Below are 24283 nucleotides of genomic sequence, written 5' to 3'. Positions count from 1 at the left end.
AAGTTGTTTGAAGAAGTAACAAAGAGGATTGATGAGGGCAGAGCAATGGATGTGATCTATATGAACTTTGGTAAGGCGTTCGACAAGGTTCCTCATGGGAGACTGGTTTGCAAGGTTAGATCTCATGGAATACAGGGAGAACTAGCCATTTAAATAGAGAACTGGCTCAAAGGTAGAAGACAGAGGGAGTTGGTGGACGGTTGCTTTTTAGACTGGAGGCCTGTGACCAGCGGAGTGCCACAAGGATCGGGGCTGGGTCCTCTACTTTTTGTCATTTACATAAATGATTTGGATGCGAGCATAAGAGGTACAGTTAGTAAGTTTGCAGAGGACACCAAAATTGGAGGTGTAGTGGACAGTGAAGAGGGTTACCTCAGATTACAACAGGATCTTGACCAGATGGGTCAGTGGGCTGAGAAGTGGCAGATGGATTTTAATTCAGATAAATGCGAGGTGCTGCATTCTGGGGAAGCAAATCTTAGCAGGACTTATACACTTAATGTTAAGGTCCTAGGGAGTGTTGCTGAGCAAGGAGACCTTGGAGTGCAGGTTCATAGCTCCTTGAAAGTGGAGTTGCAGGTAGATAGGATAGTGAAGAAGGCATTTGGTATGCTTTCCTTTATTGGTCAAAGTATTGAGTACAGGAGTTGGGAGGTCATGTTGCGGCTGTACAGGACATTGGCTAGGCCACTGTTGGAATATGGTGTGCAATTCTGGTCTCCTTCCTATTGGAAAGATGTTGTGAAACTTGAAAGGGTTCAGAAAAGATTTACAAGGATGTTGCCAGGGTTGGAAGATTTGAGCTACAGTGACAGGTTGAATAAGCTGGGGCTGTTTTCCCTGGAGCATCGGAGGCTGCGGGGGGATTTTATAGAGGTTAATAAAATCATGTGGGGCATGAACAAGATAAATAGACAAAGTCTTTTCCCTGGGGTCGGGGAGTCCAGAACTAGAGGGCATAGGTTTAGGGTGAGAGGGGAAAGATGTAAAAGAGACTTAAGGGGCAACCTATCACACAGAGAGTGATGGGTGTATGGAATGTGGTGGAGGAAGTGATGGAGGCTGGTACAATTATAGTATTTAAAAGGCATCTTGATGGGTTTATAAATAGGAAGGATTTGGAGGGATATGGGCCAAGAGGGACTAGATTAGGTTGGGACATCTGGTTGGCATGGACGAGTTGGACCAAAAGGTCTGTTTCCGTGCTGTACATCTCTATGGCTCTATGACTCTAAGCGTACAGTGAAAGTTGCCCGGCGTAAGTTAGCGAGGTTGACTACCAGGTTTTAAAATAGACAAAAATGTATTCACAAAATTACACAATGAAACACAAAGAACAGATTAACGAACCCCTACAGAACTCAGTCTATCCAAACTAGACTTAATTATGGGGTAAAAACAATGACTGCAGATGCTGGAAACCAGATTCTGAATTATGCTGTTCCGAATATACACAACAGTCTCAATAAGCAAACCCCTTAAGTACAGTAAAAATGAAACAAAGGCTTACAGGTTGAAGTTAGAAGGGCAGAAGGAGAGACAGCTTAGCAACCTGTTTCCACACAGCCCACAGCTAAACTCCCACAAGTTCTGAACTAAACTGTTCAGCTAGTAAGCTGGCCACGCCCCCTTGACTTACATAGACTACTTCTAAAAACATAAAAGCTTTGGACTAAAGTCCCATCTCTTTATGTATGAACAAAAAGACCTCTCAATACCCTTTAATCTCTGTACCAAACCGGTCTAACTGGGGTCAGGAGCGCTTTACAACCCCTCTGGAAAAATACCAAGGACACAGTATCCTTGAGAAAAGAAACAACTTTTAGAAAAAAGGACCAGCTTTGTGACACCTCACCTCTTTAATAAAAATGAACCATCACATTCTTAAAACCTTCAAAAACAAACTGATTCGTAGTCTAAAGCACCCATATGCACTATACTAATGATACACATACAAACATGCACAACCGCATTTGAATTCAGGCTGTGGCACACCCTCCACGGAATCCCTCCATATCTCATTCGAGTCTCCATAATGCATTGGCAATCATGTTTTCATGACCTACCACATGCACAATTGTCAAATTGAACGGCTGCAACACAAGCTCCATCTAAACAATCTGGCATTTTTGTTCTTAAATTTTTCCACAAATGACAATTAGCAGTGGGTGGCATGGTGGCACAGTGGTTAGCACTGCTGCCTCGCAGTGCCTGAGACCAGGGTTCAATTCCCGCCTCAGGCGACTGACTGTGTGGAGTTTGCACGTTCTCCCCGTGTCTGCGTGGGTTTCCTCCGGGTGCTCCAGTTTCCTCCCACAGTCACAAAGATGTGCAGGTCAGGTGAATTGGCCATGCTAAATTGCCCGTAGTGTTAGGTAAGGGGTAAATGCAGATGTAGGGGTATGGGTGGGTTACGCTTCGGCGGGGCGGTGTGGACTTGTTGGGCCGAAGGGCCTGTTTCCACACTGTAAGTAATCTAGTATGGGCGGCACGGTGGCACAGTGGTTAGCACTGCTGCCTCACAGCGCCAGAGACCCGGGTTCAATTCCCGCCTCAGGCGACTCTCTGTGTGGAGTTTGCACGTTCTCCCCGTGTCTGCGTGGGTTTCCTCCGGGTGCTCCGGTTTCCTCCCACACTCACAAAGATGTGCAGGTCAGGTGAATTGGCCATGCTAAATTGCCCGTCGTGTTAGGTAAAAGGGTAGATGTAGGGGTATGGGTGGGTTGCGCTTCGGCGGGGCGGTGTGGACTTGTTGGGCTGAAGGGCCTGTTTCCACACTGTAAAGTAATCTAATCTAATCTAATCAATGCGATATCATCAGTGTATACGATTGTCTCAGATGCGTTGCTGGTAATATAAACATGGAAATGCTGTAATGCCAACACCAAGCTCAAAGTCTCTTTCTCCACCACTGAATATTTCTGTTGATGGACATTCAACCTCCTGAAAAAATACCCGATGAGTCTTTCTATTTCCTCATCATCCTCCTGCAGGAGCATGGCACAACACCCACATCACTGGCATCGATAGCCACATTGAAAGACTTTGGTTAGTCAGGTGTGGCTAATACAGGGGCAGTGGTTAACTCAGTTTTTCTGCTGTCAAATGCCTTTTGACAGCTCTTTCTAACAGAGGTACTTGCCAGTAGCCTCTGAGCAAATCCATCTGAGAAATATGAGTTGCTTCTCCCACTTTTTCAATACAGTCCTCCAACCGTGGGATTGGAGATGCATCAGCCTTTGTAACGGCGCTGACTTTGCGATAGTCCATACATAGCTGTTGGGTGCCATCTGGTTTTGGCACTATTACTATGGGTGACATCCAGTCACTGTAACTCACTCTGATTATGCCATCTTGGAGCATGTGTTCTACCTCCGTCTGAACCTGTGCCAACTTTAGAGGGTTATGCCTATAAGAATGCTGTTTAATCGAAACAGCATCTCTTATATCGCCATCAAGCACAATTAGGTTCGTACTTCCCAATTTATTTCCGCAGATCTCCCCATGTGATAGCAATAACTTTTTCAGGTCATTTTGATTTTCTTGTGGAAGGGAACTCAATAATTTATCCTAATTTTTGACAACTTCCTCATTGTCCAAGTTGATTTGAGGAATGTCCAATTCAGAATCCTCTGAACTTGGTTCTTCCCTCTGTGCTGTAATCATTAACACCTTCTCCTCTTGCTTTCCTTCCCTATCAAAATACCTTTTGAGCATATTCACATGACACACTCTGTGAGATTTCTTCCTTCTAGAGTCCCTATCAAGTAATTCACCTCACTCCATTTCCTCTTGATTTGATACAGTTCACTAAACCTTGCTTTCAAAGTTTGACGCATTACTGGAAGTAAATCAATACCTTATTCCAATTGCAAAATTGTGAATTTGTGATGTTTTATCCGCTTCTTGTTTCATTGTATACTGTGATACTTCTAAATGCTGTCTAGCCAACTCTCCAGCTCTATGTAGTCATTCTCTAGATTTGAATTGCTTTACTCCCAAGTTTTCCATAATCTCCTTGAATAGCTTGGATGTGAAGTTTGACCCTTAATCTGACTGGATCTCTATTGCTACAACCCTTTTAGCTGTAATATTGCATAATGGGATTGCCTCTGGAAATATGGTCATTACATCCATTATTGTTAATAAATACTTATTCCCACATTTTGTTTGAGGTAGGCAAACTATGCAATCAGGCGAAAGTGAGGACTGCAAATGCTGGAGATTAGAGTCAAGGGTGTGATACTGGAAAAGCACAGCAGGTCAGGCAGCATCTGAGGAGCAGGAGAGTTGATATGTCAGGCAAAAGGTCTTCCTGATAAAGGGCTTTTGTCTGAAACATTGATTCTCCTGCTTCTTGGATACTGCCTGACCTTCTGTCCTTTTCCAGCACCACACTCTAGATCTATGCAATCAAGCAAGATTGTTGTGGAAGGTTCATCAAATGCTGGAATAGGTACGAAAGATGCAGGTTCAATTACTGCCTGTGGTTTTCTGATTAGCTGACATGTGTGACACGTGTAGCAAATTTCAACTACATCCTTGTGTAGTCCAGACCAGTAAAAATGTCTTTGTATTTTAGCTTGTATTTTCCTCACTCCTAAATGACCTCCAAGTGATAGCTCATTCGCCACTCGCAGCATCTCCTTGCTATACCCTGCTGACAAAACAATTAGATGAATCTCTGCCCATTTCTCATCTGCTTGAATGTGTGATTGTCTAGGTTTCCTCATTAAGATATCATTTGTTAAGTAATAATGCACAGGAATGCATTTATTCTCTTTCTCTGTGTATGCCTTTTGATATAACGGTTTTAAATTCTCATCTTTCTGTTGTAACTCAGTAAGCTCAGCAGAGCTAAATATATTTGCATGTTTACTTATTTGGTCCTGCTGTGTCCCACTTATCTGATTCCCTGATAAAGCTATTTCAGTATCCTTATCTGTGCCTTTTGGTCTCCTCTGCTTCAGCTTGTGCCTCTGTGATCTTATGATTGTAGTCTCCTCACTGTATACTCATGACTGCATCGCCAAATACCAGACTAATGCCACTTACAAGTTCGCTGATGACACCACCATAGTCGGTTGAATCTCAGATGGCAATGAAACAGACTATAGGCAGAGGGTGGAAGACCTGGAAAAAAGATGCACTGAGAACAACCTAGCTTTCAATGTCAGCAAAACCAAGGAACTCATTATTGACTTTCGGCAGGAGGTTACTCATGCCCCCACCCTCTCCACACACACACACACACACACACACACACACACACACACACACAACACACACACACACACACACACGCTAACAGCACAGAGATGGAATGAGTGGAGAGTGTCAAGCTCCTGGGGGTGGTCATCCACAACAAGCTTTCTTGGACTCTTCATGTGGATGTACTGGTTACAAAGGCCCAACAACATCTCTTTTTCAGGCAGCTGAGGAAATTTGGCATGATGGCGAATATCCTTGCCAACTTTTATGGGTGCTCCATCAAGAGCATTCTGTCTGGATGTATCACTACCTGGTATGGCAACTGTACCATTCAAGATTGGAGACGGTTACAGAGAGTGGTGAACTTGGCCCGGACAATCACAAAGGCCAACCTCCCATCTATAGAATCCACCTACCAGGCCCACTGTCAAGGAAAGGCAGCCAGGATTCTCAAAAATCCATCCCAACTTGGCAATGTTTTGCTACAACCTCCATCATCGGGGAGAAGGTACAGAAGCCTCAACACACACACCAGCCGGTTTCGAAACAGTTTCTACCCAACTGTTGTTAGAATACTGATTGGACTCACAAACTCTGAAGATTCGCCTGTACCCAAGATTTTGTTTTTGCCACTGTTTACCTATAATTTACTTAACTCTGTGATCTGCCTGTATTGCTCACAAGACAAAGCTTTTCACTGTGTCTCGGTACACATGACAATAAATTCAATTCAATTCAATTTAATTGTGACCACAAAATCTGGGAATAATTCTGGATAAACATTCTTCATTGTTTCAGTTGCCTGCGCCTCCACTGGCTTTTCAACTAGAGTAGGCAGCACACCTACTGGTGAATCAGCTGTTTCATTTGCAAGGACAAATTGTATTCCTGGAGCTGAGAGTTTGTCCAGTACTCCTACCACCAATTCTCCACTCTTCTCTGGATACTCTAGCCTCACTTTACATAACTGAGCATTTTTTTGTCTCACCATGAATTCCTGTTGCCAGTACCTTTTCTTCAATAGACCCTCAAGAGTACACATCTCCTCATCCTTTAGCATTGCCGACTGAGAAGATCCTGTGTCCCTTAATACTGTAATCTCTTTACCTGCTACTCCTGGCCTATGTGAATACTCTTTACCCTTGCATGTATATTTTTAAGCAGATCTGGCACTTTTTCCTTAATCAACCTCCGATTATCTTGTAAACTCTGAGGCAGTTGTCGAACTTCCCTTGTGCTTTCTGATACTAGTTCAACAAAACTCCCAGGCTTGTCTGGCTTTCCTACATCTGGCTTTCTCCTAGACCAGCAATACTGTGATTTTGCGTTGCACACTTTATTACAACTAAATCACTGGAGCTTTTTAATTTCGTTGACCCCCTCAAGGGTTTCTTTTTTACCCTGTATTTTATCCTTACAATCTTCACTGGGATCTACCTTTCCCTTTCCACGTCAGGATTTCTCTTTGCCCCAGTTTCTATCCCTCATGGACTGAAATTGATTCTGGAAGCCAAACCGAGTTTTATGAATCAGCTCATAATCATCAGCCACTTCAGCTGCTCACCTTGCTGTTTTAACTCTGCTCTTCCAAATGAGTTTGCACTACTTCAGGCAGTGAGTTTTTGAATTCCTCTGAAATAACTTGCTCTCTAAGGGCATCGTAGGTTTGCTTGATTTTCAAAGCTCTTATCCATCTATCAAAATTACTCTGTTTGATCTTTCAAACTCAATATAGGTTTGACTAGGGTCCCTACTTAGATTCTTGCAATGTTGTCTATAGGCTTCTGCTACAAGCTCATATGCACTTAAAATGACTTTTCTCACCTTGTCATACTCCCCAGACATCTCCTCTGATAGGGATGTGAATACCTCACTAACCCTACCTCTCAGTTTTGTTTGGATCAACAAAACCCACATTGCCACTGTTGCATCCGTTTAGCCACTTTTTCAAATGATACAAAAAAGGCTTCCACATCCTTCACACCAAATTTAGACAATGCTTGCACATACTTAAACAGTTTCTCATCAGGCTTTCGCCCACCATGGGGTTGCTTGGCCCACTCTCTTCCTCACTAGACTTGCCTTCAGCCTTCATCTCCATCCTTTTAAGCTGACTTTCCTTTTTAAGCGTCAGTTTCTGAATATCAAACTCTCACTCTTTTTCTTTCTCTTCTGCTAAGGCCCTTTGTTCGTTTTCTTTCTCTTTTGCTTTTAATCGTAACTCAAACTACTTCATTTTTGCTGCCCTTTCCTTATCTCTCACCTCTAGTTCAATCTACTTCATTTGCAATTGAATTCTTGCCATCTCTGTAGATTCTGATGGTGTGAGCAGCAAGTTTAAATGCTGAGCTACTGTTGTAATTATCTCTCCTCACAGAAGGAGCCAGCTCCAACCCCAGCTTGTCTGCTAAGTCTTGCAGCTTGGTCTTATTCACCTTTTGCAAAACTTTCAAAGTCACCTCACCTGCCTCTAGAAGACATCTGGTGACTGAGAGAGCCATTGCTATCCCAAGCCTTGTCTACCTAATCAAACCAACATCTGAAATAAGACACTAGCACCTACCACTTGCTGTTTAAAATCCAACAAAGAGTCCCCAATCTGTTATGGCCTAGGCCAGATCAGTCAAAACAGTCTTAAGCAGGGAGACGTAGACCTAACTTGGCACATTGTTTCGGTAAGTTACAGTGAAAATTACCCAGAGTAAGTTAGTTAGGTTGACTACCATGTCCTAAATCAAATAAAAATGTATTCACAAAATTGCACAATGAAACACAAAGAACAGAATAAAGAACACCTACAGAACTCAGTCTATCCAAACTAGACTTAATTATGCTGTTCCAAATATACACAACAGTCTCAATAAGCAAACCCCTTAACCACAGTAAAAAGGTTGAAGTTAGAAGGGCAGAAGGAGAGACAGCTTAGCAGCCTGTTTCCACACAGCCCACAGCTGAACTCCCACTAGTTCTGAACTAAACTACTCAGCCATAGAGCTGGCCATGCCCCCTTGACTTACACAGGTTACTTCTAAAACATAAAAGCTTTGGCATAAAATCACATCTGTTTATGTATAAACCAAAAGGCCTCTCAAACTTTTTAATCTCTGTACCAGACCAGTCTAACTGGGGTCAGGAGCTCTTTATGACCCCTCTGCAAAAAATCCCAAGGACACGGTATCCTTGAGAAAAGGAACAGCTTTTAGAAAAAAGGACCAGCTTTGTGACAAACTCCACCCCATCACAAGAAGAAAGAAAGGATTCAGCTTCTCACTACTGGTGCCCCAAGGATCCGGCCTCAATCAGTGCTCTTGATATACAGGCAGTTTCTGGTGACTTCAGATGCCAGTGTTGTGACGTGCAATAGGTTGAAAAACTCACCTACATTCATCTATCAAATCTTAATGAGCTGACAGGGACACTAGTGAATGGTGTTCACTCAGCAATGAGGGTGGCTTGTTAATACCTAACACTCTCATTACACAATTTCAATACAACTTGGGAAATTATGCCCTGTAAGTTTTGGGTTACAATATAAATTCTAACTCTAATATTTATTTGTTAATTTGAGACTTTAACTTGTCAGACAACAGCAGACAGTCTGGAGAAGGAACTCAAGAGATTTTGCTTAAGTTACAATATAACCCTTATCAAGACAAGGCAATGAGTTTCCAAGCTTGCTTTCTTGATGGATTGATTGTCATGTGTACTGATGTACAGTGAAATGCTTTGCACAGAGATTAGATTAGATTCTTTACAGTGTGGAAACAGGCCCTTCAGCCCAACAAGTCCACACTGACCCTCCGAAGAGTAACCCACTCAGCCCCCTTTCCCTCTGATTAATGCACCTAACACTATGGACAATTTAGAATGACCAATTCACCTGACCTGCACTCCTTTGGACTGTGGGAGGAAACCCACACAGACAAGGGGAGAATGTGCAAACTCCACACAGAGTGTTGCCCAAGGCTGGAATTGAACCCAGGTCCCTGGCGATGTGAGGCAGCAGTGCTAACCATTGCACAATAGGCAGATCATCATAAGCAAAGATGTACAGTTCCAAAAGATTTAGACAGAGGCACACAGATTGTATTGCTTATTGAGGCTAGAGGCTCCATTCATCAGTCTGATAACGGCTGAGAAGAAACTACTCCTAAACCTGCTGGTGCTGCTCCTGAAGCTGCTGATGCATATGTTCAGGCTTCCGTATCTTCTGCTTGATGGAAGAGATTATAGGAGGTCATTACCAGGGTGTGAAGGGTCCTTGATGACATTGGCAGCCTTTCTGCAGCAGCAAGCCATGTAGATGGAGTCCATGGATGGAAGGATGGCTTCAGTGATGGTCTGGGTTTGCACACCAACTTATGCTGTTTCTTATGGCCCTGGGCAGAGCAGTTGCCAAACCAGGCTGTTATGCACCTGGATAGTGTGCTTCCAACAGACATGCTGAATTTACTGAGCCAGTTTGGCTTTGGGGTTTATTTAAGTTTGCTTGTGATGCTGGAGTCACTAAGTTGACTAGTGCTAATGCCTGTCACTAGTTTACCTTGACAAGCTGAAGGTGAGCTCTCTTCTTGAATTACTGTGGCCCATGTGCTGTTGATTGACCCACAATTCAAAGGAAGGGAGAATTTCAGGATTTTGACTCAGTCACTGAAGGAATGACAATGTATTTCCAAGTCAACATGATGAATGACTGGGGAGGAACTTGCAGATGGTAGTGTTCCCTTGTATCTGCTGCCATTGTCCTTCTAATGTTTGTGACCACAGACCATAAGACATAGGAGCGGAAATTAGGCCACTCAGCTCATTGAGTTTGCTCTACCATTTAATCATAGCTGATAGGGTTTTCAACCTCATTTTTCCACTTTCCCCCTGTAACCTTTGATTCCCTTGACAATCAAGAACTATCTGTTTCCGTCTTAAATATACTCAATGGCCTGGCCTCCACAGCCTTCTGTGGCAATGAATTCCAGAGATTCATCACTCTCTGGCTGAAGAGGTTTCTCCTTATCGCTAAAAGATTTTTTTTCTAAGGCTGTGACCTCGGGTGCTAGTCTCTCCTGCCAATGGAAGCATCTTCCCAATGTCCCCTCTGTTCAGGCCATTCAATATTCTGTAAATTTCAATCAGATTCCCTCCTCATTCTTTGAAACTCCATTGAGTATTGTCCCAGAGTCCTCAAACATTCCTCATATGTTGTGGTTTGGAAAGTGCAATCTAAAGTGGTTGGCATGGTGCACAGTGGTTAGCACTGCTGCCTCACAGTGCCAGAGACCGGGTTCAATTCCCACCTCAGGCAACTGTCTGTGTGGAGTTTGCACATTCTCTCCGTGTCTGCGTGGGTTTCCTTCGGGTGCTCTGGTTTCCTCCCACAATCCAAAAATGTGCAGGTTAGGTGAATTGGCCATGCTAAATTATCCGTAGTGTGAGGTGAAGGGGTAAAAGTAGGGGAATGGGTCTGGGTGGGTTGCTCTTCGGAGGGTCAGTGTGGACTTGTTGGGCCGAAGGGCTTGTTTCCACACTAAGTAATCTAATCTAATCTAAAGAGTTTTGGTGAATTTCTGCAGTGCATCATGCAAATGGTATTCACTGTTGCTACTCAGCAATCTCATAAAACAGTGCCTTGATACCTGGGGATCAGCCTAATGAACCTTCCCCGGACTGCCTTCAATGCTGCTATATCTTTTCATAAACAAGAGACAAAAGTTTTTCCCAGTTTTCCAACTGTAGTTTACCTCGTGGTTTACTTAGTTTTCACAAGGTATTCCTATTTTAAATCTCCATTCCTTTAAAAATAAAGACCAACATTCCATTTGCCTTTTCTACTAAATTGAATGCCAGCATAGTGTATTATATACACTGAACTGCAAAATTCATCTGTGCTGTAGATTTCTGCAATCTTTTTTCATTTAAGTAAAATGCAGCTACTCTATTCTTCCTCCAACGTGCATAATCTTACATTTTCCTACATTATTTTCCAACTGCCAGGTTTTGGTCACTCTGTTAAAATGTCTGTATCCCACCACACTCTTTGTGTCATTCTCACCACATGCCTTCCCATCTAATTTTTGTGCTTAATCTGACCTAATCACGAACCCTCAATATCCTTGTTGTTCCTGCAGTGCTTAATGTTTAATTTTGAAGCAATGGCGTATCTTAAGAAATGACACCTCCATGAAGTCCAAACTTGTACTGTGTGGTCCTTCTCTGACTTTGAATCCAATAGAAATATTATGCATTTTTCCATTTAAATGTGCTGATTAGGCTTATGACTGCAATGGTATGTTATATTTGTATCATTTCCATATTGCTTTAAGTCAGCTGTTCTTTGTATATTTGCATTCACTGTTGTAACACCTCACTGGGGTAACACACTGAAAATCAAGCCCCGCTACTCCCAGAGTTGTCACAAAAGTTAAAGATTTTAAAACACGCACAAAGTTCCCCAAATTAACTAATTTTCAGACCCAGGCTAATAGAGAGCATGGACCATGAAAACAGGACCATGGACAAGAATTACTATTTAGTGCAAGTAATTATACTCTAACCATAGGTACACAGATTAAAAACCACCTATATGTAGATATACGAATTAAAACTCTAATCCTGTTTGAAGTAAACTTCCCCATACACACATGCAGACACACACAGACATAGACAGGGGAAAAGAAAGCAACATGGACAGAGGGAAACTGGAAAAGCAGTTCCGTCATCTTTGTTCACAAGATGTGTTACGTTAGTCCTTCCTGATCAAAACATCATGCCCTTGCCACCTAATGTTTTGCTTACTGAATAATTCACATTCTCCAAAAGTATTCTCAGCTTGGCTGCCTCTGCCCCAATTCTCTGAGCTTACTGGGATAAACGCCTCCATGCCCTATTCAAGCACATTTTGCCTCAAATATGAGCTTTGATTCTAATTCCAGAAAATGTATGACTGTACAATGTTGCTTTCTAAGATATTGTGAAACTTGGAAGGGTTGAGAAAAGATTTACAAGGATGTTGCCAGGGTTGGAGGATTTGAGCTATAAGGAGAGGCTGAACAGGCTGGGGCTGTTTCCCCTGGAGCATCGGAGGTTGAGGGGTGACCTTATAGAGATTTACAAAGTTATGAGGGGCATGGATAGGGTAAATAGGCAAAGTCTTTTCCTTGGGGTCAGGGAGTCCAGAACTAGAGGGCATAGGTTTAGGGTGAGAGGGGAAAGATATAAAAGAGACCTAAGGGACAACGTTTTCAACACAGAGGGTGGTACATGTATGGAATGAGTTGCCAGAGGAAGTGGTGGAGGTTGGTACAATTGCAACATTTAAAAGGCATCTGGATGGGTATATGAATAGGAAGGGTTTGGAGGGATATGGGCCGGGTGCTGGCAGGTGGGACTAGATTGGGTTGGGATATCTGGTCGGCGTGGACGGGTTGGACCAAAGGGTCTGTTTCCGTGCTGTACATGTCTATGACTCTATGACTTAATGGTTTACTTTCCACTGTTATTGCTCCATTTTCTTAAATTTTGCCTCGATTGTTCCTGTGTTCAGGTTAACCATATTGGTGGAGCATAGTGGGTGAAGACAATATGTTACAAGTTCCTGATTTTCTCATTGTTGTGGCACACTCAGCCCTTTTGTATGAAGATGAAACCAACAACTGGGGATGCTGGAGATCTGCAACAACAACAGAAATTATTTGAGAAACTCAGCGGCACGAGCAACATCTGTGAGGAAAAAAACAGAGTTAATGTTTTGGATCCGGTAACATACAACCGATGAAGAGTCATCAGAGTTGAAACACTAACTTTGCTTTCTCCCCTCAGGACCCTGCTGAGTTTCACCAGCAATTTCTGTTCTTGAATGAAAAGTCATGATGTCAATGCCCAATTATATGCGTGTCATCCCGTTACCCAGAGAACATCTCCCAAATGCTTCCCCAGTCTCCTGTGGGCAGTCAAGCATCACTGGAAATGATTATCTTTAAAACCAAAGAATTAGTCCAGTGACACTTTAATTTTGATACTGTTAATAGTGTTGAAAAATGTTTAATTTGTATGTGGCTCAACTCAAGTGTTAGTGTAAGTAGTGCATTTTTATGATACTTACTTCTGCCGAGCTGTCCTTAAGATGGGTGTATGCCCGCAACTTCGATTCTCCTGCTCCTTGGATGCTGTCTGTCATTTTTTTCAACTCTGACTCTCCAGCATCTGCAGTCCTCACTTTCTGCCTGGCCTTGGAACTCATTGAAATTGCCTTTATTGGGCCACTCCCACAGGTTCCAGGCAGTTTTGTTTTCCATCTACTCATTTTGCATAGGTTTATTTTGTGGGTCAAGGGCATCGCAACACACAGTAATGCAGCATTAACTGAAGTACACATTATGTTATGCAAACTAACCTGTCAGTTGAGAATGCCACTAATGGTGGAAAACCACAACGTCATAAACAAACATATAGATCTAGATACCATCTATCAACCACTCAGAAAACAAACAGGAAATAACATCACCAAAACCCCCAGGAACCCCATCCAGGACAAACATATAAGTAGAAAGCAGGAGACAACAGCTTCTCTTCACTTGGAGGTCGCCACTGATGATGTTACCTAGCCAGGTAATGAAACATCTGGATATCGAACCTACAGCTCAGCGAGCAAACCTACACCCTAAATGGTGGAAAATGATGACAATTTGTGTCTCACTGACAAAAGTTTGCTGTTATGTTATTATTAATTCTGAGGCTATGTGCATCGTTAGCAAAGACAACATTTATTGTCCATTCCAAATTGCCCTACAGAAAGTGGTGGTGCATCACCTTCATGAACTATTGCAGTCTATCTGACGTGGATACGTTGACAGTGCTGTAAGGAAGGGGGTTCCAAGCTTTGACTCAGTGACAGTGAGGGAACAGCATTATAGCTCCAAGTTAGGATGATGTGTGAACTTGAAGGTAATTTGTGGGTGGTGACGTTGATATGCATTCACTGTGCTTGACAATGTAAGTTGCACTTTGGATAGTGCCAGCGCAGCATGGTGGCTCAGTGATTAACACTGCTGTCTCACAGCGTCAGGGAACTGGGTTCAATTTCAGTCTCGGGAAACTGTCTGTGTGGAGTTTGCACATTTTCCCTGTGACTGCGTGGGTTTGCTACTGTTTTCTCCCACGGTCCGAAGATGTGCAGGTTAGATGAATTGGCCATGCTAAATTGCCCATGGTGTTCAGGTATGTGAAGGTTAGGTGCATTAAACAGGGGAAATGTAGAGAAATATAGAAGGGGAATGTGTCTGGGTGGCTTCAAAGGATTGGTGTGGATTTGTTGGGCCAAGTGGCCTGTTTCCAACTGTGGGGATTCGATGAAATTCTATGAAGGAGCTTTGGCAAAGTGCTGCAGTGCTTCTTTCACATTGTACCAACTACTGTCCCTGGTATATGCCCTGGAAGAAGTCAAAATTGGAAGTGTGGGATCTAGTGCCAATCAAGTGGATCATTTTGAAATGCTTGGAATCAAACAGAAGTCAGGTATTTCACATCATTGTATTCAGCCATGACCAGACGTTGCTGAAGGGCAAAATATATGACAATGGGTGCGAGCAAGAGCTAAAGTGATATTGTGTGAAAAAGGCACATTAATTTGGGGGTTAAGATTTTACCCAACAATTTGGACATAATTGCTGAATACCGTAATTTCAACTTGCCTGAAGGTAGTAGGCAGAACGGGTTTACCATTCAAGTGCAATGCAATGCAATGTAAAAAGCTGTATATGTGCATTCCTGGCATTTCAATCCAGTGAATGTTCATCATCCAATTCTTAGTACAGAGTCGCAAGTTACAGAATGGCTGAGGGACCACAGTGAAGGTGCAGAGGGTCTCAGAGATGGCATTGCAAGCACTAGTGTGAGAGGTACAGAGCAGAAAGATAGTTCTGTGCTTAGGAAAGATATCGCCTTACCCTCCTCACCTTCTCTTCTGCAACTAGTGTCTTTCTACCTCGTGTGACTTAGTTGTATGTCGTACTCAGTCCTGAGAACAGTGAGTGAAATGCCCACAAGTGAGGGCTCCATTCTGTTCCTGACCATTCTAAGGTGTCAAATGAAGTGGAATAGTACGATACTTAATATTTTTAGGTGCAACCTTCAGAGAATTTCTAGAATAAAAATTCCTAGTGTCAGTAAATCTTGATCAAGTGCCCTAGAATGTCTGAAAGAGATGCAAAGTGCTTGAAATTCTGAGTTTGATATTTTTCATAAAACTCAGTGGAGACAGTACCTTGCTGCTGTGTACTATTTCATTTTCAATAATATAGTTGAAATAATTACTCCTTAATTATTGTCCTCCTAATGTTATATTGTAAACAGATGGCTGGTGTAAAGAAACACAATTCAATAAAGGTTATTAGTTATGCTATTCACACATTTATTATGTTTGGGAATATTTTAATTTAGCAAAATCTAATTTTTAAGAAGTTAAAAATCTCTCATTCGCCTGAAAGATCCGATAGTTGACCTGTAGCCTCCCCAGTCACTGTATCTCCTGTATTCACCAGGCCTCATGAAGTACTGGCGCCCTCTGTAGTTGGGATGTTCATAGAAGATCCAGTAACCGTCCATCACATGGCAGGAGTGGATGTCACGGTAACGGAAACGATCGTAGACAGATGGACAGTCATCCATGAATTCCATCATCTGTCCTCCAAAGTCAGGCCTCTCATAAATCTTCATTCTGTAGGAGCCTCCTCGGTACTGGAATAAAAATGAGATGATATTACTGAGGAAACTACAAATCCATGTTGAGTACTTTTAGAAAAAGAAAAACATTATGAAGAAATGAATACAGTGAGGCACAGTCGAAGACACCAACAATGAGAGCAAAGGTGATATAATTTATGAACATTGATTCAACAGTTCGATTATAATTGAGGTTTCTTTACCAATAACTAGCTCCTACTTTGCACACATAATCAGTGAAGAAGTATCTATGAGAGTAGGTGAGACTGATATTAGTTGGTGCACTGTTAGAGTGGTGCTGGAAAAACACAGCAGGTCAGGCAGCATCCAAGGAACAGGAAAATCTACGTTTCAGGCAAAAGCCCTTCATCAGAATTCCTGATGAAGAGCTTTTGCCCAAAATGTCGATTTTCCTGCTCCTCGGATGCTGCCTGACCTTGCTGTGCTTTTCTAGAACCACTCTAATCTTGACTCTGATCTCCAGCTTCTGCAGTACCCACCTCTGATTAGTTGGTGCACACAGACTGAAGTTTAGTAATATCAGTAAAAGTCTAAACTTACTTCCAGTCTAAACTACCGTGAGGAATCTGAGGACAGCTTTGTCTTTCCTGTAATGTCTTAATTATTTACAGTCAGTGAATGGAGTGTGTACAAATATATTTCTCAACATACTGTATGGAGCCAGTCTACCTGTAAATGGCAAGCTTATTTTCTAAACTGTGATTATAACAATTTGACTTTTACTGATTGTCTCATTAATGACAATAAACATTTTATTTACATCCTGGATGTTCACAGTGTTGCATCAGACTATTGTCAGATGAATCTGGTTTCCAGCATCTGCAGTCATTGTTTTTACCTCGTTGATTTTAACCCTACTGCGAATCCTCTTGCAAGGATGCCTGCCTTGAAGAAGTTTTCCTCCTCTCTCTACAAGAATCTCAGGGAGTCCCTCTCCCACTGCAACTCCCAGATCATTTCCTCTGCCCTGAAGCTCTTCAACCAGGTCGTGAAACAAACTCGCCTACCTGCCTATCTCCTTTTCCACCTATCCACTCCACCCTCTCCTCCCTGACCTATCACCTTCATCCCCTCCCCCACTCGCCCATTGTACTCTATGCTACTTTCTCCCCACCCCCACCCTCCTCTAGCTTATCTCCCCACGCTTCAGGCTCTCTGTCTTTATTCCTGATGAAGGCCTTTTGCCTGAAACGTCGATTTCAAAGCTCCTTGGATGCTGTCTGAACTGCTGTGCTCTTCCAGCACCACTAATCCAGAATATTGTCAGACGTCACCTAGGAACTAAACTCTATGATTGCACAATAACTGACATAAGATCAAACCCACTTAACCTAGCAGGAAGGACAAAATGACAAGGACTGATAATAATTTCTGACGTGTGTTAGTGGATCAGTAAATGAGTTGGATGTTTGTCAGGCAGACACTTCACTACTGGCTAACAAACATTGGAAAAACTTAAAATCAGACCTGTGGAAACAGGCAATTGTTCTCCAGACCTGATGCACACATGCAAATGTCGAGCACACAGGCCATTTTCCAATGTCAGTTTGTGTAGAAAATACAAACCACCAGAAATCACATACCTGTGGGTAGGAGCGACATGACCTGACACAATCATTGAATCCCATCCAGCGCTGGTAGTCAGGATACGCTCCCCTGGTCAGAACATACTGGTATCCCATGTAATTGGATTTCTCATACAGCACCCACCAGTCACTCTCAACACGGATAGAGTTACAGTGGCTGAAGTAAGGGGACAGGTCGGCACAGTCACTGCTGCACTCATAGTGACGCCCCTGGAAGTTCCTGTCCTCGTAAAAGATGATCTGTGGGGAAAATGTATTGGTCAGTTAATAATTTCACAAGTCAGACAATTTTTAATGATAAACAACATACATAAACTATGACTTATCCTTGCCTTTCCCATTTTGAGCTCAGAGTTAGATTATCACCGAATGATTCACTGTTTCAACCAGTTTGGTATTTATACGCTGGGCAGTCTCCCTGGATTGTACTTCTGTCATTGTAATGAATTCAATGGTTTCAAATTAGCACAAAACCAGCAAAACAAATGCCATTCACGCTCATTGTAAGGAAAGCTAATTAAGGCACTGAAATATCATTGTGTGATGAATGAAAGTCCATTGTGTTTCCAATACTGCACTTGTATTATCATTTTCAAATGGTTGGCATTACACATTCAACTAGGTATATTTCCAAAAGTTCAGCATTCTGATCAAAATTGTCTCCAATACTGGTAAAGAAGCAAATGCACATTTCCAGAACCATTTGCTTTATTCCCAGTGTTTACACAGTGTGCTGCTTTATAATTGATTGTACATTTAGATTTCCAGATTGTGCTCTAAAGACCATGAATATTTATCAGCATATACATCTATTTAGTCGGATTACTGTAGTATTGAATATTTGTTTCATTTTGTAATCAATGTCATTCAGTTGCAGACAATCTTGCGGTTCATTCTAAATTTTCAATTAGCCAAGGTCACACAGAAATGTCAACATACAATTTACGAACAGAGGTAGGCAACTTGACATTTCGAGCCCGCTCCAGCACTCACAAAGCTCAGGACTGACCTGACTGTGGCCTCAACTCTCTCTCCGTCTACCCACAATCACTATGCCTGCCTTGCATGTGAAGAATCTATCTTCCTCTGATTTAAAAAAAAGTCAATAACCTATTGCTGTCTGAAAAGACAATTACAAATATTCACAACCTTCTGAAAGCTAATGATTTTCCTCATCTCAATCTTAAATGCGAGTCTCCTTAGCTTTACAGTGTACACTAGTTCTCACACAAGATGAAACAACCATTCAGTATCCAACCCATCAAGTCCCCTCAGGATTTTATATATTTTAATCAGAACACCTCCAATCTTCTAAAATTCAGCTCAGTCCAGAGGAGAGGACAATGACGCTTTGATTTCTTCAGTGGGATACAGCGTTATTACACGTTTTGCATTACAATAATTACATGCTACATTGTCATTGTTCCTTTCCCCTTAATCTATACATCCAATCCTGTGATACACGTGATCAATGATGAACACCCCTATGGTCAGACCTAACTTCCCCATCATCTCATGATGCTTACCAGACATTGTAATCATCAGGTCTTGGGATCTGACAATGCATCCCATTAATTCCCATTAATCCAATATATTCCTTCGGACATTTCCAGACTTGTTTATCTCTAAGGACTACTCAAATCCTGTTATTCATTTTACCCCTATCAAATTCCATTGCTAATCTTATATTTCCCACTGTCCTAATCACAGGAGATACAAAATGTAGTCAGGTCTTGCTATAATAGTTAAGAATCACAATATTAGTTCTTCTATAACATTAGTTATATGAATAGTTTTATGTATACACCTACTGTTAACATTCTTTAGCTAATGAACTGTGAGCAGATTCAATCCCACCTGACCTTGGAGGCTCAGTTAGAACCTGCCCCTCTATCTTGCAATTGCATTACAACTCATTCTAGTCACATACTGTCTACTGGAGTGAAGTTTACTGCCCTTACTCTGACTAACTCTTTCTTCCTAATAAAAAACATCTTTCTCATTGACAAGACTAAAACTCAATCACTTTCACAGCTCAATGAACTTGTCTGATCTTTTTAGGAGCCACAATCCCACCCTTATCATCGGTGTCTGTTATTGTAGGATCCTACTTTTCTCTTTAATGCTTGCTACAACCTTCAGGCTGTTTGTTCTTAGATATTTCTTATCAAACTGCCTTGTGCAGACCTTTAGTAGCTGCTGTTTGTACGGACCTCCCTGTATATTAATTTGTATGATTCTTTGTTCAAAATAGACCCTGTTATCTTGAGATACCCCCTTCCTAGCACAAACATTGCCACAATTATGATGTCACTTAAATGCTGGAACAGACAAGCTAATTCTATTACTGCTGCCATATTTATGCCAACACAGGCACTACTGCTGTCATAATTATGCCACTTTGATCAGGGGCTAGCTCGACATCATCACATCTTGTTAGCCTAAAAAAATGACCTATTTACACTGACCCTCTGTCTTTATTTGATAATCAATCCTCTATCCATGGTAAAATGTTGCATCCTGAACCTCATAAGCTCTTATTTTGCTTAATAGCCTGAGATATCGCATGCCTTTTGAAATTCTAAAGTAAAGGACACCCAACAGTTTTCCTTTACTCATGTTGTCTGTTACTTCCTCAAATAACTACAATATGTCAGTCGTGCATGATTTTACTTTCACAAAGCCATGTCGACTCTGCTTGATTGCATTAGGAATTTCTAATTGCCCCCCAAAAAAACCCCTTTGTAATCCTTCAAAGAGTTATTTTAGAACACAAAACAAAAGTATAGTAACGAAGATGGCAATGTGGTTAACGTTGCATTTCTACTGTGCTCACTGAAGAAGGGGATCTCATTTTTTTTTGTGTTTCTAAAAAGAAATGCATTTAACAAGGTTCCATATAATTGACAGGATATAGAGCTGTGCTAAGAAGAGGCAGGTGGAGTTCAACCTGCAAATGTGCGAACTGATTCATTTTGGAAGGTCAAATTTGAATGCAGAATACAGGGTTAAAGGCAGGCTTCTCGACAGTGTAGAGGAACAGAGGGATCTTGGACTCTATGGCAATAGATCCCACAAATTTGCCAGTCAGGTATAGGGTTGTTAAGAAGACATCTGGTCTGTTGGCTTACTTTAGCAAGGGGAATTGAGTTTAAGAGCCATGAGGTTATGCTGCAGCCCCTTAGAGCCCTGGTTAGACCACACTTGGAATATTGTATTCAGTTTTGGTCACCTCATTATAGAAAAGATATGGAAGCTTTAGAGATGGTGCAGAAATAATTTACCAGGATTTACCAGAAAATATTACCTGGTCTGGAGGGCATGCCTTATGAAGAAAGGTTGAGGGAGTTTGGGCTTTTCTCAATGGAGCGAAGAAGAATGAGAGGTGACTTGATAGAGGTGTACAAGATGATGAGAGGCATTGATAAAGTGGATATCCAGAGACTTTTTTCCCAGGGTGGAAATGGCTATCACGAGGGGGCATAATTTTAAGGAGATTGGAGGACGTTTTAGCGGAGATGTCAGAGGTAGGTTCTTTACACAGAGAGTGGTGGGTGTGTAGAATGCACTGCCGATAGTGGTAGTAGAGTCAGATATATTAGGGACATTTAAGGGACTCTTGGATAGGCAAATGGATGATAGTAAAATGTAAGGTATGTGGGTTAATTTGATCTTAGAGTAGGGTAAAAGGTCAGCACAAAAGGCTTGTACTGTGCTATGTTCTATGTTCTATAATGGGTTATTTTGCAAAATTAGAAATTAATGTATAGGGACTAATACTAGAAGTTTGGGTCTCTGGCAGAAAATAGAGTATTCATAAATGATTTTTTTCCAGATTGGTAAGGTGTGTTGAATGGGGACCCATGGGGGTCTTTGCTGGAACCTGAACATTTTACAATTTATATCAAGGAGCGTGTTGAAGACAAAGTGGCCAAATTTGCAGATGACACCAACATGGGTAAGAAAATATTTTAAGAAGTTGACATAACAATATTGCAGACTGATATTGGTTCAAAGTCTGTGAGAAACTCCCATTCCTAGACATGATGGTACAGAGAACACTGAACGGAGAATTCACCACAAAGGTATACAGGAAAGCCACACACACAGACCAAGTCCTGAACTACGAAAGCAACCACCCCAACACACACCAAAGAAGTTGCATCAAGACACTGTTCAAAAGGGCCACAACACACTGCAGTACACCAGAACAGCAAAAAGAGGAAGAACACCTATACAATGTATTCGCCAAAAACAGATACCCATCAACAGATGCCTAAGGGAAAGACAACGGAATGAGGACATGCCGCAACCCAAAGGACTAGCCACACTACCATACACCAAGAGCATTTCCGAACGGAGAGCCAGACTACTGCGACCACTAGGACTCATAACAGCACACAAACCAACAGCCACTCTCAGACAACAACTCACCAGAACGAAGGACCCAATACCCAGCATGAGCAAAACCAATGTAGTGTACAAAATCCCATGCAAGGACTGCGTAAAACACTATATAGTACAAACAGGAAGACAGCTAACGATCCGCATCCATGAACACCAACTAGCCACGAAACAACACGACCAGCTATCCTTAGTAGCCACACATGCAGATGTCAAGCAACATAAATTCGACTGGGACAACACTACTATTATAGGACAAGCCAACAGAGAACAGCCAGAGAATTCCTAGAGGCATGGCAGTCATCCACAGATTCAATCAATAAGCACATCGACCTGGACCCAATATACCGACCACTGCAGCAGACAGCTGGAACTGACAACTGGAAGCGGCAGATTCAAACCACTACAAATGCCGGAGGAAAGATCACAGAAACGCTTCACAGGAGGTTCCCAAGCACTGAGGATGTCACTTAGACAGGGGACGAAACATCTGCAACACAAATTCCCAGCTCGGCGAACAGAACCACAACACTGATATTGATAGATAAAGTGAGCGGCAGAAATATGGCAGATGGAGTATAATATGAGAAAGTATGAAGTTATTCACATTGGTAAGGTAAGGATGTCATGCTTCAGTGTGTAGGTGAGACTACATCTCAAATAATGTGTGCAGTTACACCTCCTTATTTCAGGAACCATATAAATACAATGGAGGCAGTTGGGAGGAGGTTTACAAGATTGATAGCTTGAATGAGTGGGTTGTCTTATGAGGAAGGATTGGACAGGCTGGGCTTGTTTTCACTGCTACTTAGAAGAGTGAGGAGTGATCTTATTGAAGTTTAAAAGATGTTGAATGATGTTGACAGCATGGATGTGAAAAGAATGTTTTCTCTTGTGGGGAGTTCCAAACTAAAGAATATTGTTTTGTGATGGTACTATGCCTTTAAGAGAGATGTGTTCTGTCCTGTTTCTCTTGCAGAGAGGTTTTGCCAAAGTGATTTCTCCTTCTGACAGCTAGTTGGTAAGCAGCTTTTGAGTTTTCCCTGGGGATTTTTTTATAAAGGAAGTAGGTGCAGTCAGGGCTCATATAGATCGAGGAAGGCTTTGAGTTTTGCTTCAGTTATATGAAGGTTTCTGCTGGCTGCTTCAAGATGTGAGACTGAAGTCTTAGATGAGAGGCTTCCTCTTAAAAATCAAAAGGAGCAAATTATATCTTTCTACTGCACCGGAGAGAGATAGCACATGAGAACCATAACTGTTTTGCTGGGTGGAATTTTTGCTAAAGGGTATATTTGTGTGATGCTGCCTATATTTGAACAGCTAATAATTAATGGTAAAATAGTAATTATCTTGTCAAGTATTTCAATAGAGTAAAGTTATGGCAATTCTTTATTTTTTTGCATTTTAACTGCACTGTAAGAATAAAGTGTGCTTTGATTGAAGACTAGCAGTGAACCAGTTGAATCACATATGGAACACAACACCTTCTGCTTGCCTTTAAATGAATATATAAGTTAGGGCCTAGGCTACTTCCTTACAACACTTTGGAGGGAGTTGTGATCTGGTCTGGTCCATAACAGTTTTACCATTAGGGATTACCTTGTAGGCCAGAGATGAGAGGGTTTTTGTTTCCTCTCAGTAGATTATGTTACTTTGAAACTTTCTGTTTCAGAATTTGGTGGAGGTGGGAGTCATCAAGTATTTTTAATGCAGACATAGATAGAAGCTTGTTAGACAGAGGAATCAAAGGTTTTCAGAACATAAATAGATCAGCCACGATTGTTTTGACTTCAACTGACGAAGGAGCAGTGCTCTGAAAGCTTGTGATTTCAGATCAACCTATTGGACTATGACCTGGTTGTTGTGTGATTTCTGATGATTTTATTGAATGGCCGAATAGATTGGGCCAAATATCTTAATCCGATCTATTTTCACCTAACACTTAGAGTCATTGAGTCATAGAAATGTACAGCATGGAAACAGACCCTTCGGTCCAACCCATCCATGCCGGACAGATATTCCAACCTAATCTAGTCCCACCTGCCAGCATCCAGCCCATATACCTGCAAACTCTTCCTATTCATATACCCATCCAAATGCATCTTAAATGTTGCAATTGTACCAGCCTCCACCACTTCCTCTAGCAGCTCATTCCATACACATACCACCCTCTGCGTGAAAAGGTTGCCCCTTAGGTCTCTTTTATATCTTTCCCCTCTCACCCTAAACCTATGCCCTCTAGTTCTGGACTCCCCGACCCCAGGGAAAAGACTTTGCCTATTTATCCTATCCATGCCCCTCATAATTTTGTAAACCTCTATAAGGTCACCCCTCGCCTCTGATGCTCC

At 42.0% G+C, this 24283-nt stretch overlaps 1 protein-coding gene across 1 annotated transcript; it reads right to left on the bottom strand.

The window, feature by feature from the left end:
* Positions 1 to 15589: 15589 nt before the first annotated feature.
* On the bottom strand, positions 15590 to 17934 carry LOC140482003 (gamma-crystallin S-1-like). The gene is made up of 3 exons (XM_072578830.1): positions 17864 to 17934; positions 17529 to 17771; positions 15590 to 15939 (listed from the first exon to the last, which is right to left on the bottom strand). The coding sequence occupies exons 1-3, from the start codon at positions 17870 to 17872 to the stop codon at positions 15664 to 15666; spliced, it is 528 nt and encodes a 175-aa protein (XP_072434931.1). The 5' UTR covers positions 17873 to 17934; the 3' UTR covers positions 15590 to 15663.
* Between the last annotated feature and the right edge of the window lie 6349 nt (positions 17935 to 24283).

This window comes from Chiloscyllium punctatum, chromosome 10 (genome assembly GCF_047496795.1).
Source record: "Chiloscyllium punctatum isolate Juve2018m chromosome 10, sChiPun1.3, whole genome shotgun sequence".
NCBI lineage: Eukaryota > Metazoa > Chordata > Chondrichthyes > Orectolobiformes > Hemiscylliidae > Chiloscyllium > Chiloscyllium punctatum.
Note: the sequence above shows the minus strand (reverse complement) of the source record. Positions and strands in the feature narration are given on the sequence as shown.

Coding starts and splice junctions, on each gene's coding strand:
- LOC140482003 (XM_072578830.1), bottom strand. Junction 15,940..17,528: donor CATGTCGCTCCTACCCACAG/GTATGTGATTTC, acceptor TTTTTATTCCAG/TACCGAGGAGGCTCCTACAG.